At 48.7% G+C, this 15,496-nt stretch overlaps 1 protein-coding gene and 1 long non-coding RNA gene across 2 annotated transcripts; one reads left to right on the forward strand and one right to left on the reverse strand.

Annotated features, from left to right (window-relative positions):
- Window positions 1–5,252: 5,252 nt before the first annotated feature.
- LOC141974009 (uncharacterized) lies at window positions 5,253–8,493 on the forward strand. Its single transcript, XR_012635655.1, has 4 exons — window positions 5,253–5,311; window positions 5,431–5,791; window positions 6,494–6,577; window positions 8,234–8,493. It is a non-coding gene; the product is annotated as an uncharacterized LOC141974009 (long non-coding RNA).
- A 390-nt stretch (window positions 8,494–8,883) lies between these two features.
- On the reverse strand, window positions 8,884–10,875 carry LOC141973602 (cyclin-dependent kinase 4 inhibitor B-like). The gene is made up of 2 exons (XM_074932352.1): window positions 10,613–10,875; window positions 8,884–9,147 (listed from the first exon to the last, which is right to left on the reverse strand). The coding sequence occupies exons 1-2, from the start codon at window positions 10,751–10,753 to the stop codon at window positions 8,884–8,886; spliced, it is 405 nt and encodes a 134-aa protein (XP_074788453.1). The 5' UTR covers window positions 10,754–10,875.
- Between the last annotated feature and the right edge of the window lie 4,621 nt (window positions 10,876–15,496).

Genomic DNA, 15,496 nt, shown 5'->3' on the forward strand with positions numbered 1-15,496 from the left:
GAGGACTTCAGGGCTGGCAGATGATTGAAAAAAAAACAAAAAAAAAATTTTAAAAATCAACAAGTAAAGTTTTAAAGCGTTTTGTTTGTTTGTGGTTTTTTGTTTGTTTGGTGGTGTTTTTTGTTTTGTGGGTGTTTTTTTGTTTGTTTGTTTGTTTGTTTGAAGTCCCTAAAGTCTGAGAAATTAAGAGGAAAGAATCCCCCACCCAACAGGCAAAGGGACCTCCAGCCCTTCGTGCACTCTCTGCCATTAATGACAGCCATGTAGAAATAAATCCAAGGGAGAAAAGCCTCCTTGGTTACGTGTGTCAGTTGTCTTAAAATTTCAAATCAATATTGAGGAGCGGCAGGGTTGTATATTGTCGCTGGCTAATCTTACTTTCTGTGAAATAGTACTGATAGTGCCTTTTATGCATCAGTGGGTGTGTGTATAAATACCTGCATAGGTGTCTTTCCGTGAATATGTAAGTATAAAAAAAATGTATACACTCACACGTCAACATATTTGTAAGTGTAGATGTTACTAGGAGTCAGATGGTCCGTCTGCATCTCCATCCCGGCTAAAATCTGTTAAAACCTACAAAATTGCAGAATGGCATAAAACAACATCTACGTCTCGCGCTAACGATTATTGACCCTCCATATCACTTGTCAAACTACTGGACCATTAAAACGACACGATTTTAAATTATATTATTGAAGTCATACGATTTTTCGCCCGACACATACAAATCCCATTTTGCACAATTCTGTTACCAACAAACGACCTCAAATTAATCGAAACATAACAACACGCGGTCATATCTGAAATAACAGCCGAGACTGTGTTAATGTGTTTTGAAAACGACCCTTGTATTACATTTGTATGCTGGGGGGAGGGAGGAGAAACCACTCTCTCTCCCCAACAAACCTTACTGCAAAGATATTTTCCCGGAAAAAAAAAAAAAAAAAAAAAAAATCGATCCACATTAAGCAGTTTCCCTATCTTATATTTCTGCTCTTACTCCCTTTTAAAGTCACCGTCACAAAGATACAGATCTTTGACACTGGAAACAGATCCATTTTAATACTACAATACAGCAATCCTGTGATTTGTTCTGGGATGTTTTAATAATAGCATACAGGACGAAAAAGGTAATTTTTCAGTCACCAAAAGCAGCTATCTTACACCCTGTTTAAGGCTTAGCAAGTACTACCCTTTTAACAATAACAAAAATTTAGAAAGTATTTTAAAATATTTATGTGAGTTATTTTATCATCTAACAAGTTTTTCAGTAATAAATGTAGGTGTTAATTAAATACTACAAAGATATAAAATATAGAGCACATAATATTAGGATTTTCTCACCTGTAAATAGGAAAAAAAAAAAAGGAGCAGGAGTGAGGGTGTAATAGAGAGGTTGCTTGTAAGTAATATGATTTATAGTTGAGGGGGGAAAAAAGAGTTGTTTCGAGTTATGCTAAAAATGAAGCAAAAAACGATCTTTAGGAGTAGCTGAACAGTGTCCTACTATTCTGCTTAAAATTTCAGTATATTTGCAAAGATAATTATCCTCATTCCACATATTGGGTAAGAACAGAAAAATCTAGCGCCTTAATTTTAGACCTTTAGCAGTTGTGCCATAGAGGTTTCTTTTGAACATAAAATTAAAACAAACAAATAAATAAATAAAAAAAAAACAAAACAAAACAAAAAACCAAAAAACCTACCATATAAAACACACAAAAAAAACACAAAACCAAACAAAACCCCAAAAAACAAAAAACCTAAAACCAACCAATCAAAAAGCAAAACAAAACTCAAACCCCCAAAACTCCAACAACCTGCAATAATAAAAATTAAATACTTCGGTTTCTGTTTTCTGAGTCGTGTGTTACAAACTTTTACAGAGCTCATCTCTGAAAGTAACATTCTGCCCTAAGTAGCTGTGAAAAAGTCCCTAGATAATTTTACATTTTTCTTAGAAACTCTCCAGAAAATTTTAGATGCATATTATTTTGGTGCCTCGTTTCGGGCTATGGAGTCACCGGAAAGTAAACCGACCTAATGGCTCTGGATGATCACCGAACAATTCACAAAAAGTAATTAAGAGTTCGTCAGGCAAAATATTTCCTTCCTTAAAAAACAAATAGAAAAGCAAAGACATAAGAAAAACACCCCCACACCCCCCCACACACACACCCCACCTCACATAAAATACAAAGCAAATAGAATCTCTCCCATTTTTCTAAGAAATAAACAGGTTTAGATGTTGCAAGAAAAAATACGTGACGGCATGGCCAGTGCTCTGCCCGCGTGGGTAGTAGGGAATGCCTCTATCAGACAGCTCTTCAGTGTCAGTCCCCGTCTCGGACTCACTCGGGGTTCAGAAACTGCTTCGTGGATCGTGTTTCAACGCAAAAGACTCTAACACTGCTCGAGAAGTGTAAAAATTTTCCTTGTTCCATCTATTTAATTAAGCAATTTAATTAACACAGCTTGAAAATAGGACCCGTCTCTGTATATAGGAACCAAAGGCAAAAAGAACATTTTTTCCCCTGAAATAGATTTCCATCTAGTCTGAATATGAAGCCACCCCACTCCTGCAGACTTTGGCCCAAAATACTATGGGTTCTGTTCTGTTCTTCGAGCTGCCAAAATATTTATGAATTACTTTTGTGACTGGAATGTTGTTAAATCTTATTATGGAAGGAATATGGTTAGGCAACAGGGAAAATGTCATCTTCTTTTTCAGATTAAACACAGACCCTTGTTTTGCTCCTCCCCAGCCACTTCAGAATCAGATTTTCAGCACATTTCAGTGACTATTTTACACTTAAGAGGCGTTTTAAAAGAACTCGATCTCCTCGATCTCCCTGATTACAAGCTCGGTGCGGGTGGGGTAGGGAAGAAAGCACCAGAATTTACAGCAAGTGTGGAAATAGAGAGAAAATAAAAATGCCACATTGCCTGATTCATGAGAGGGTTTTGTCCTTGCTACAGCGATTTTACTTTGAGATAATCGGCACCTTCATATTTATGTTTGATATTCGACATTCATGCATTTCAGGTCAGCCAGATTGTGTACTTTCTTTTTCCCCCATTTACTGTAAAATGAAGAAATTAGGCCTACTATCAATGCAAGAAACAAGGAATATAAAATTAACAAGGCAAAGTGTATGTTGTTTCTGAATTTATATATAAATGTATATATATACACACATATGTATGTGTGTGTGTATCCCCCACACACCTGATACTCAGAAAGCGCTGTAAGTTATCTATCTCTAACTAGAGACTGGAGCAGGCAAACTGTGAATTACTCTATCTCCACACCTCGAGACCTACAACTTGAGGGGTTTAGGGTTTTTATATATATATTTTAAATATATAATATCTATTTTTTGCAGATATTTTCATGCAAATATTTTTACTTTCCCTCTCTTCTGTCTCTGTTTTTCTCCAGGCTCTGCTCTGGATTACACAAGGTTGTGGACTCCTCTAATAATCCCCCACAAGGATTTTGCAGTACAATCCTCAAATACTCATTAAAAAAAAAAAATGTCTATATAAGTGTCTAATTATGTGTTATTATCGAGGCCTAAGATGCACCGTGCAGATCCACAACAATCTGATTTTGCATTCTGCAATCAGGAAGAAGTCTCTAAAAACGCCTGAACCTCGGGTGTTTCTCAAGGTCCTTGATACATGTGTATTTTAATTACTCTTCTCAGGCTGATCTGACCCTTATTGAGCATATTTATATAACAGCAAGGGAAGGTAAAGTAGGCCATTGTATTTCACTGTCATTTACAATAGTGGAAAGTAATACACGCTCGGAAAACAGTGGCCATTTTCTTTCTTCAGGGCAGTAATTCTGTTCCTTGTTCGCAAGGAACAGTCTGTAAATATTGGTAAAGGGGTGGTGGGTTCATTTTTTCTGAATTAGCCATAGAGAAAACAAAAACTTCTCGGGGGGGGGGGGGGGGGCAGAAATAAAGTACAGTAACTTTTCAAGAACCTGTCGCTTTCCACTGCCTTTAAAAAAATAATTACCAAAAAAAAACCCAAACAAAAAAAAACGAACAACAAAACCCAAACCAAACACCCACGCCTGTGCAAACCTCACGTGTTCCCGGTGCAATCTGAGTATGTGGTTCGGAGAGGGGTCTGCGGAGCTGCGCGGCCGGGCCCGGGCAGCCGCGGGGAGCGGGAACCTCGCTCTCGCCCCCCACTCCCGCTCCCGCCGCCCCGTCGGGCCGTCCGCGAGGACCGGATCCGCCGGCCCCGCCGCCCCCCCGAGCAGCCCCGCTCCCCGGGGAGCCCTACCTGGGCCGGGGGCTCCCGCGGCGCCTCCTCCGCAGAACCAGCAGCAGAGCGAGGCGCGGCGGCCAGCGCCGACCCAGCGCCCCGACGACGCCGCGGAGGATGCGCCAGCCCAGCGCCCGGGCCCGGCGCAGGCTGCGGGCGCGCCGAAAGCGGACGGTGCATCTTATCCGGGAGGTCATGGGTGCGGGGGAGCCCCCGGCGTGCCGCTCTAGAAATACCTCTCCGGCGGGGCCTCACCGGTGAATCGGCCCTCTCATCCTCCATTCATTGGAGAGGATTTTTTTTTTTTTTTTTTTCTCTTTTCCGTTTGACTAATTTCGACTTCGACTCTCCGTTTCGCCTTACCTCCCTCCCCCCCCCCCCCCCGCTCCTCCCCTGCCCTTAAACGCCTCCCATGATGATGGCTCCCGCCTCGAATACGGGGAAGGAGAACCGGCGGCGGGGGATGGGGACGGGGGAGGCCGCCGACTTCTCTTCCCTCCTACCGACTGGCCTCCCGGAGCACCACCAGCAAACGGGCGTGGAGGCCGGCCAATCGCAGGGCGCTCCCCTGCTTTCAAATAAAGCCTTGACGACATGTCCTTGCCCTCCCCCCCCGCCGTCTGTCCCCTCCAAACATGCCGCCTCCCGCTCCGTTTGCCGGGGGTGCGTGATTTTGGTTTGTTCCTTGTTGTTTGGTTGGTTCTGGATCCCGCTTCCCTCGCGAGCCCCTCGGACGAGCCGGGGCTGAGGCGGCCCGGCACACCTCGACCCCCGCCCGTCCCCCCGGGCGCCGGCTAGCGGGTCCCTGCCGCTTTAAAAGCGCAGGCCAGTATTGGCCCGGGCAAGCAGCTTTTGTCACATGGTCATATGAATGCGACGCGGGGCCGCTGAGTAGCGAAACGAAGAAAAAAAAAAAAAAAAAGCGGATCTCGTCTCCCCCCGCCGGTAACTGTTTCCTCCCCCCGACCTTCTCCCCGGCCGTGCTCCGCAGTGCCGGACCGCTTTGTTTTCGGTTTGAAGGGTGAGAATGGGGTTGATGGGGGGGGGGGGGGGAGGGGGGGGGGGGGAGGCGGGAGGAGGAGCAGAGGGGAAGCGCCCAAAAGCCCGAAGCAACCTACCGGCGCCTCTCTCCCGGGCCAGTTCCAGGCGCTGCCTCGGCGACTGCCGGACGGGTGCTGAGCGAGGCCCGCCGCTCCGCAGAGGATCTCCGGCCGGCGGCAGTGTGTGGGTCCCACTACACCCCCACGGCCCGGCCCGGCCCCTGTCCGAGAGCCCCCCTGCGCATCCCCCCTCTCAGGGTGCGGGGTACCTCCGTGAGAGGCGCCTGGAAGGGTGATGGGCAGGGAGGGTGTCGGTCCTGCGGGCGCATCTTCGCCTTCCTCGGCGCGGCGCGGCTCGGCACAGCTGGACACTGCTCGGCGCGGAGGTGGGAGCGCCGGGAGCCGACGGCAAGGCTTCTGGAAAGTGAGGCAGCGGCGACTGTCCCTGGGAGGACTGGCTGGTGAATATAAGCGTATGCAACATTTCCCCCCCCCCCCCCCCCCCCCCCCCCTCCAACAAACACCTCCTTCTCTCGGCGGGACAAACAGTAATAACACCGATGTCAACAGAAGTTTCCTTCTTCTGCCTGGGCACAGAGTAACCCTAACAACAATGCTAATAAAGAAGAGCCTGTCATGGTTTCTCCTGGACCGAATCCGATTTCAAGCCTGGGAGATGGGTGAATGAAAACAGCCATTTCGAAATGAAAGCAGCTTCTCGGGAGATGCTCCTTTTTCACCCCTTTTTCTTTATTTTCCTCCCCCCCCCCCCCCCCCCCCCGGCGACTCTTTCCGGCAGGCAAGGCAAAACTAAGGGACATAAGCGTCTGCCCGGCTGCGTGATGCAGGTGCCAGAGCGGCGGTGGGAGGATAAACTGACAATTTTGGCAATAGAAACCAAATACCCACCAACGCTGAATGCATGGCCGAGCCGGGCCCGAGGAGCATCTCATTGTGCACAGGGCGCAAACACTGCTGCAGAGGGTTGTGTGTGTGTGTGTGTGTGTGTGTGCGCATGTACTCAATTACAGCTATGATATTAAAAATTAAAAGTTCCAGTTAACTGCCACGTTAGATTAAATGCTTTTAGGGCTTTCTTGAAACGTATATTGCTGCTTCAGTTGTTAACATTTACTATTCTTCTTTTCGGGGACGACTCCAAGCCCTGGAGCTGAAGCTGCTGTCAGAAGAAAAGGCGCCTGTGGAAGCTCCCGGGATCACGTTGGGGACCCCCATCTTCCCACGGGGTGAGTTAGAGCCCACTGTGGGGCCTGGCCTGGGCAGGGGCTTGGGACCTACAGCATGAGAGGAAGATTTACAGCAATAAGGCATCTAGCCCTTCTGGGTTTTGAGGTCATATTCTGCTTATTTGGTGCAGTCAGCCTAGGAAATTATGTTTTTCCTGCCAATTTATCATCATCATAATCATCATCATCATCATATTGTTGTTTCGTAAGTTGTAACAAATACTCAACACCTTAAATGGAGTTCTTTGAGAAATCGACCTTTTAAAACAGGAATACTGGTCTAGCTGAGGTTGGAAGTGCAGTTTATTAGACCCTTACTTTTCTATAAAGAGGGTGATCAGGCTCTAGCCTTGCCCTATCTCCATGTCTGGTCCCAGCTCCATCCCGGTTCCCTCAGGCATGGGGTGCTTGACTGCTGTGTCCCCAGTGTTGTCCTTGGCTCGTTTATGGCTATGTTGTGTTCTAAGACAGAATACAGTACAATTTCATAAAGTGTTATCATCACATACTGTAGTTTTATATATTTTCTATTTAAAGATATGCATAAACTTTGGGAATTCTTATAATAAAAAAGTGTCCATGTATACTAAATAAGATATGATTTTTGGTATATATTTTATACGCATATAATGCATTTATAATTAAACATAAGCATATTATATATACAAATAATTGAGCAAATGCATAGGCTCGATACATAATTGTAATAGTTTTATATATATTGATATTACGTATATTTTTATATAAGCATTACATAGATGTATCACATACATAAATGGCATAACTACACATTTATAGTGTGCCGGCTTATACGAAATAAAGCACTCATTGTCTAAAATGTTGTAATAAATTATATATTCCAATATGTTATATAAAATTATATACATGATTTTTAACGTTTAATGGCATATCTGGGAGTTGGATACTCAGAGTAGGAATGCAAAACGAAGATAAATCTTTTTCCCTTTTCATTCTCTACGGGTAGCTCTTTGAAGTGCCCAGGATTTGCGCCGGGTAAGAGACTAGAGCTCTCTCGCTGCCCTGCCTTGCTCCCCCTTCCCTGTCCCTAAGGCGCGGGACGTGTGAGCACAGCCCCGCGTGGGAACCGGCCCGGGAGGCAGCGTCTCCCACCCGTGCCGCGGGAGCCATCCCGGCCGCTGCTGCCCGGGCCTGTCCGCAGCAGGCCCGAAGCTTTGGGATCTGCCGCGGTGGGAGCGGGTCTCTCCGCCCGCCTCCCCTCGACAGAGGCTGGGCTGCCGCTCTCCGTGGGATGCTCACACCCAGCTTCCCCGCGCCGGGGCAGCCCACGAAATAGGGACCATCTCTCAGGGAACGGATCTACCGCCGCTCCGGTTCCTCATCCAGCAGCACAGCTGTTACGACTGCTTGCTGTTACAGCGGCTCGTTTTTTTCTTGACCAAACGTGCCACCTTCGAGCAGCTTGGGAAACCCTGGGGCCGAGCTCAGACGTACGACTTTTAATTTTCAGTTCCACGCCGCCTTCGTTTTGCAACCGCCATGATTTCTTCAAAATACTGTTAAACTTACAGTAACTCAGGGAAGGTCACCTGAAATTCTGTAAAGCACCTATTACTTCAAGCGAGGGCGGTATCGGGCTTGCGGAGACACAAATCGCTCCTTATTTTCTCCTTCCAGGTCCCGTGTTTACAACCTTCATGAGAAAAGCCACGAATGCACCACGGGCCCGTGCACAGACATGCATTGCATCTTACGTGGTTTTAAGAAGGTACTTGCCAAAGACGCAATCCCGACAGGAAGCCTCAATTCCCCGTTGTCGCGGCCGGTTTTGCTAGGGAGAGGTAGAGGCTGGCTCCAGCGCCCCTTGAGTCCGATATCAAATGGGGAACAGTCGGCTCGGGCCCGGGAGAGCCTGGAGCCTCTCCCGTCCCATTCAGACAGAGAGCTGGGACGTGCGAGCGGGGAGCCCCGGGGACGAGGGTAAACAGAAAACCCAGACGCTGTCCTGTCAAAACACGAAGGGTTTATTTTGCCATCTCTGTGCGAGAGTTTTCCTTCATATTTATTTCTCTTCACAGTGTTTGGACTCTCGCGTGAAAAATAGAGGTGTGCGGAGGGTCGTTGCGTTTCAGCTGAAGGATAACATACAGACATGTGCAAAATACAGCGTACAAAACAATACATATCCCGCTGGTCCTTCGTGCATCCGAGAGGGGAGATGCGGTCCGGTGCGTGAGTGCTGCTCGACTTCGTGTCTCCCGAGGCGGGCGCGGGAAATAAATTAGGGGTGGGGGAACCACCGACGGATGACACCACCCACGAGGAGGCTAGGCGAGGGGCGGCGGGTGGCGCAGGTACCGGGCCACCGGTCCGTGCGGGCCCCCCGCCGCCACGTCGAGGGGGAGGCGGCCGCGGCCGTCGGGCAGGTCGAGGCGCGCCCCGGCGCGGTGCAGCGCCGCCAGCGTCTCCAGGAAGCCGGCGCGGGCCGCGTCGTGCGCCGGGAGGCAGCCGGTGCGCGGGTCGGGGCGGTTGGGGTCGGCTCCGCGCTGCAGCAGCAGCTCGGCCACCCGCGGGCTGCCCAGCATCATCACCTGCGGGGAGAGACAGCGTCAGCGCCCGCCCGCCCGCCGCCCATGCGCTCCCGTTCAGCCCCGCTTGAGTGGAAAATCCGCGGGTGAAGCCTAGAGATCAGCTCCGAAGGCTTCGCGAGCGGCGGAGAGCACGGACCCGGAGGGACCGTTGCGTAACGGGGGAAAAATCTTCCTTTTCCACGCCGCGGGACACGGCGGGGCAGAGCATCGCGAGAGCTGCGTCGGGGCCGGGGCGTGCGGACCCGCACCGGGGGCGGCTCCGCGACAGGAGGCGGCCAGGGGGCGGCAGGCGCGGGGTGAAGGGACCGGGAGAAGGTGCTCTCCCCGCCCGGCGCACCCTCGCAGGAACTGAGGGCGAGTCCCAATCCACTTTGCAACGGCCACCGCAGAACGGCTCCCGGGGGCTGCCGCCGACCCACTCTCACCCGGGACGCTTTTCCAGGAGGTCCCTGGCAAGGGTACGCGCGTGTGCAAGGGAATCCGTCCTCGCTGCAGCGCGGCAGCCGCCCTTCCCTCGCCCTCAGGAGAGACCCAACACGCACCTTTAGCCTAAGGCCCCTGCCCGGTGCAGCACCAAAACTCCCGGGAGAATTCACCCTCGGGCTCGCCGTTTTCCAAGCTGCATTTTCCCCAGCGCACCTGGCAGCGTGTCCGGCGCATCAGCTATATTCCTGATGCGTAAAGGTGCAGAAAAAACACGTGCCGGAGGACGGCATCAGATACGTGTTTTGAGTGAAATGATGCACCGACATTTTGTAGGAGAGAGTTTAGCAGGCACCGGACATAAAACTTACATATAGCTTCTCAGATCATTCCCATTTCGTTTTATTTTGAAAATTTAAGAAGCTGGACAGAGCTACCTCGGAAATTAACTTAGCCTTATAAATCTAGTATCTACTGCTCCTCCGCGCACTACATCTATGTACACGTCCACGCGACTGTAAAATGTGGGCAGACTGAGCCTCACAGGGACTGCTAGCTGGCTACCTGCAGGGTCTGTTGCGCAAGGCTGTCGTACCCGGGTGTTTCTGCTTGTAAGGTGAAGTTATATTGTCGGAGACAGTGAAAACTTTTTTTTTTTTTTTTTTTTTTCATGGGAGAGGAGAAGAAAAATACTAATAGTCGTATAAGGCAGAAGATGACGTATGATGAAAGGATAATTCTTTCTGAAAAGGTGACTCGTTACTTTTTCATTGCACGTTTATTGCGAGATGAGCATTGAAGTTCTCGGTTTTGAGTCATCCTATCTCAGTGGGTTAAAATAAAGTCCAAGGTTGCTAAGAATAAAACCTCTCTGTTGCGGCCGTCAAAGACTTTCTCCTTTCCAGAAAGGCGTGAGGAACTGCCGTGCCGCTCCGATAGCAGTCGAGGGCAGCCGTCGGGGGGGCCGCCGCAGCTCCCCGGGCCGGACAGGCCGTTGCCCTCGCCCTGCCACCCGCACCCCCCAACCTCCCGGCCTCCCTACCTGGATGGGGGTTCGGCCGTAGGAGTTGACGGCGTTGGGGTCCGCCGCGCCGTCCAGCAGCTCCCTCAGGCGCTGCAGGTCGCCGCGGGCGGCGGCGTTGGCCAGCTCGTCGGCTGCCGTGACGCCCGTCCGCCGCCCCATGCCCCGGCCCGCCCCGGCCTCACACCCGCCGTGCGCCCGGGGACCGCGGAGCGCTGCAGCCGCCGCTCGGCCGCCCCGCGCCGCCCGGGGCTGGCGGCAGTCCCGGCCCTCGGGCAGCGCCCTGACCATGTGAGCGCCCGGCCCGGCCCCGCCGCTTGCCCGGCCCCAGTCCGGAGCTGCCTTCGCGGGGCCGTCGCCGGGGCCGTCTCCACCTGCGAGGACGCGTCGGAGTCGCCCGCGGCTTGTTTTCTCCTTACAGCTGGTACCGCTCCGCCCCGGCCCGCCCCGGCCCGGCCCCCGGGCCCCGCCGGCCCCGCCTCGCCCCCGCTCCGATGTCACCGTCACCGCGGCGGAGCGCCCTGCGCTGCCATCTGAGGGCCGAGCGGGACGGGCTCCCGGCGAGCGTCCGGCGGCCAGGCCGCCTCTCCATTGTTTGGGTTTGTTTTCTTTTCTTTTTCCTTTTTTCCCCCGGCCCTCTCTTAAGGGCATCAGCGTCTTAACTCGTGCCTGACCACCCCCGGAGGAGAAGAGGGTAGGAGCAAAGGGAGCAAAAGGCTTTATTTAACGAGGCCGCGGGTGTCAGCGGGCCCTCGTTCTCCCCGGACACCCACCGGTACCCGAGGCGCAGGAGGCGGCGGCCGATCCTCCCCGCCTTCTCCCAGGGTGAGCTGCGGGCTCTGCCTGGCCTTCTGCGTTGGCACGGACACTTGTGAACAGGCAGTGGGCGCAGCGGCGCGGAGAGACTGCAGGGAGATACGAGCCGCGGCTGCGACGTGTCCACCCTCCGCCTTAACCGGCTGGTTTGTCTTTTTTTTTTTTTTTTCTTTTTTCATTTAAAAAAAAAAAAAAAAAAAAAAAAGGCTCGCATCAGGTTGAGACTTTGAACGCTCCCTCCAAAGACAGCACACAGAGGACGGGCAAGCTCCCCGCCGGGACGGGCGGGGGGGGGCGGGATGCCGCGGGGCGGGGCGGGGGGCGCGGGGCGGCGGCAGCACCACGGACAGCTCCCCCCCGCCCCGCGGCCCGCCGGGCCCCCCGCCGCCTCCGCGCCGTCCAGCGGCCCTCGCCACGCACCGGCGGACGGGTGGCGGGCGACCTTCCTCGTCATCCTAAAGTCTGCTTTGTGAATCTCGGTGTAACTACCAATAAACGGAATGCTGGCGTTACAAAGGCGGTTCAAGGTTTCTTGGGTCTTACCGTCCATGGTGTTGTGCAGAGTCAGAGGAAGGAAGGGCTCCTCACTTTGTCATTCAGGCGTGTTTCACAGTGTCGCTTCTTGAGGTGCAAGTGCCCTTGCTTCTTTCACTGTGAAGTGTCATGAAAGTGACCTGTTTCCTCACCTCAGTGCACGGCCGCAACCTTTGTCAGATACATGGGATCTCTAAGCTCATTCTCTTAGGGAGTTTGCCATCATAACTCTACTCCATACTGCTGTTCTCTGCTTTTTAATCCTTTGCCAACCATGCTGCTCACTTGTTTACCTGCATCTTTATCTGAAACAATCAGTTAATATAAAAATGCAACTACTTTCTTGGACTAATACTTTAGACAGGCACAGCTATAGCACCAAGAATGCTCTCTGTTTTCAGTACCAAATGGTACAGGCAATTTCCATCAGCAGCAAACAGAAGAATGTTTACTGGCATGGCCAGTGAAGACCATCTATGTAAGGGTCAAGTTTGTGGCTTTATTTGCAACGCTTGGCTACTATTTATCTGCTCAGATATGTAGAAATGAATGGAGTTCCACTCATGATTAAGACCTTCTTGATAGAAATAATTGCTTCTTCTTAAATAACTGAGCATTTATACACTATCTGGTAATTTCCTATTGTTTGGGGTGTGTGTGTGGTGTGTCTGTGGTTTTTGTTTGTTTTGTGTTTTCTTTTGTTTTGTCTTTCTTTCCTCTTTATTAATGAATTTGCTATTCAAGCACAGGGTGCCATAAAAATCAGAAAATAAAGATATTTCAGACCCCTATAGTAAAAAAAAAGGAAACAAGAGGAGGAGTTAAATCGATATAACCTGGTATGTAGACAACTGTACAGCAGAAACACCCAAGTAGTGAAAAGTATACTTAAGTCTTAAACAGGCTGTAAGCTAATTTTGACAGCAGCTGGTGTAAACAGCAATATTGCAGAATCAGTTTAGTAGAGATAGTATACTGGTCCTGATTCTCAGCTACAGGACAGTCATGCACTAGTGATAGAAAAACGGTTCTGACAGGGCTTTGGTGCCGATGATATATCCATAAGAACTGAAAACTCACCCATGAGAGAAAAGAAGATATTTCATTTGAAAACTGCTTGCTTTGGAGCTGAAGTCTCAGACAATGTTTTCCTTTTGCTCTGAGTATGCAGTTGCTGGCTGAAGGACAGTGTCACTGTCCAGTTGATGGTAGCTTTAAAGAAACTGTTATATGGTGACTTCTTCCATTTTCAGTTAATCATGGAAGAATAAGTTGTGCAATCATGACCTTAAAACAATCATTTAGGGAGGCATCATACCTTTCATAACTGTATTACAAATGTGTGCCGCAGGCATATTAAATATGCATATAGACACTGAAAAAATGCCAAATAAATATGAATCACTAGGCAATCAGGTAGATCTTACAAGCACTGCAATGATCCAATTTCCACAGTCAGAAGGAAAAAATAGAAATATTGAAAGATTCAGGAAGATAATTGTTCATATGCATAATGTGTGATCGGCTCAATATTACCCAAAAGCAGCTTACCATAAAGGAAGATGTTACTCACAGCAGATTTTCTTACTTTTCATGGATCTGACTCCGGAGAAATTGAATTTCTTCCAAAACACTGTTTCATAATTAAAAAGAAGAACTTGTACCACAATGAAATGCAATTTAGTACAGGGTAAAGAGCTGTGGATTTTGAAAAGCCTGCCAATATTTTTTTTTCTGCAGAATAATCTTAATGTATCATGTTGTGACAAAGTAGGTCCAGATGTTAGAAAAATCCCCAGCATCAGTTATGTTTCTGTTTCCACTGGCGTGAATAGACACCACTGATTCTTGTAGGAAATCACCAGGGATGTCTGCCAAGAATAATGGGCATCACAGGATGACAGAAATATTTGGGGATACAGTGGTAAGGATATGAAAACAAAATAAAATCATACAAATGAACAAAACAGGGAGAAAGATTTTAAAATCTTCAAGATGGGTGATAATATGACTGTAAGAGCAGTGGGGTTCCAGTCTCCAAACCATCAGCTGTTTACAGGCCAGTTCTCCTACCGACTGCACCTCACAGTTATTACATGCCAGCTCTGGCAGTCTGCTCCCCCAGATAGTAATTGCCTATATTAGGGAGATTTAACCTCAGCAGGGGAGAATCTGGCTTTGTGAAAAAGTCTGTTTCTTCCATGATTTCTTCTGCTTGGTCTGGTAAGAAATTAGGCTAGTTATCACTGAGCAGGAAATTAAGTTATTGGCAGGTTTGTCACAGATATGTTTTCTTCCAGGTAACACACTTCAGGGAGTTATGTTTGGAGCAGGAAGTTCTGTTCTTCCCTCAGCTGGGTCTCTTTCTGTGGGAAGGAGGAAGATAGACAGCACAGGTGACCTAACATTCCTTGTCTGGATAAAAATAAATATGCAAATAAATCAGAACAGAAAAACATGCTGGTTTTGGATTTCTTTCAAGTGAAAGTATAAGCACTGATTTAAATTTAGTTGAGACTCTTTTGAATAGTATTGATACTGTTTTGGAAGTGGATTTTCTCTTTTTCACTCAGTTGTTCCTTATGACAATGTGGACTAAGCACTACAACACATTGCATAGATACACTTCTGGCAATTTTATGGCTATATGCCTAGTTGTCTTTGCAATGAGCTCTTTATGTGCACTGTTACTCTTATCGATGGTCTAAGCTTTACAGATTCAGTGAGACACTGAAACTTGCTTCCATGTTTGGTTACTATGTTGGATATGCCACTTGCTTCCTTGGGGCTCTTTGACAAAACAGCCTCCTAGAACAGCTGAATCAGTGATAGAGGAAGCACTCAAACTAGAAAACAAATCAATGACTTTCTTATGACAGACAGCTGTAAGCTACCAAAACACAAGTAGATGATAGTGGACTACCCTCTCTGTAAGCTATCCCTGATTTTGTTATTTATACCACATTTGTTCCACCAGTTTCCTGACACATAGATGGCCCCAAAGGTTTGGTCCTGTGTTTTGTTCTATGGAAATACTGATAAACCACAGCATCAAAAAATGTGCTGTCTAGATCTAGGGGTTTGATTTAAAAATATTTTTAAATTTTTATTTTAGATGCCTTCATATCCAAAGGTTTAGCTGATTACAGAGAAAGACATGAATGCAGAATCTAGGACGCATTCTCCAGTTCACAAAGTCTAGCACACCTCCAGCTTGCTTTTCTGGCATCCGTGTAGCAAAACAACTTAGAATCTAAGTAATAATTCTCACATCCTCATAACTTAAACTGTACAGTGGTCAGCAAACCACTTTGTCTCTCTGGCTCACTTACACATGTAAGATTGTGCTCATAGGCTGTGGGGCTGAATTTGAGATGTGTTCAATATATAAAGGGAAATGATAAAGCTACTGTGCATCCTGTTCATGGGCTTTGCAATTCTGCAGTTGCAGGGAACTGTCATCTTTGGAGTGTCTGAAGAAGGGGGTGAGTCTGATAACATGCTGTCTGAGAGTTAAGCAGTGTTTAACATGTCAGGCAGATGTCAAGTATCTTT

The sequence above is a fragment of the Athene noctua genome, chromosome Z, assembly GCF_965140245.1.
Source record: "Athene noctua chromosome Z, bAthNoc1.hap1.1, whole genome shotgun sequence".
Classification (NCBI taxonomy): domain Eukaryota; kingdom Metazoa; phylum Chordata; class Aves; order Strigiformes; family Strigidae; genus Athene; species Athene noctua.

Bases quoted from the DNA above. Each gene is read 5' to 3' on its own strand.
- LOC141973602 (XM_074932352.1), bottom strand. From the start codon at position 10,753: ATGGGGCGGCGGACGGGCGTCACGGCAGCCGACGAGCTGGCCAACGCC. The intron at 9,148-10,612 runs GTAGGGAGGCCG...CTCTCCCCGCAG, and splicing joins ACGGCCGAACCCCCATCCAG to GTGATGATGCTGGGCAGCCC.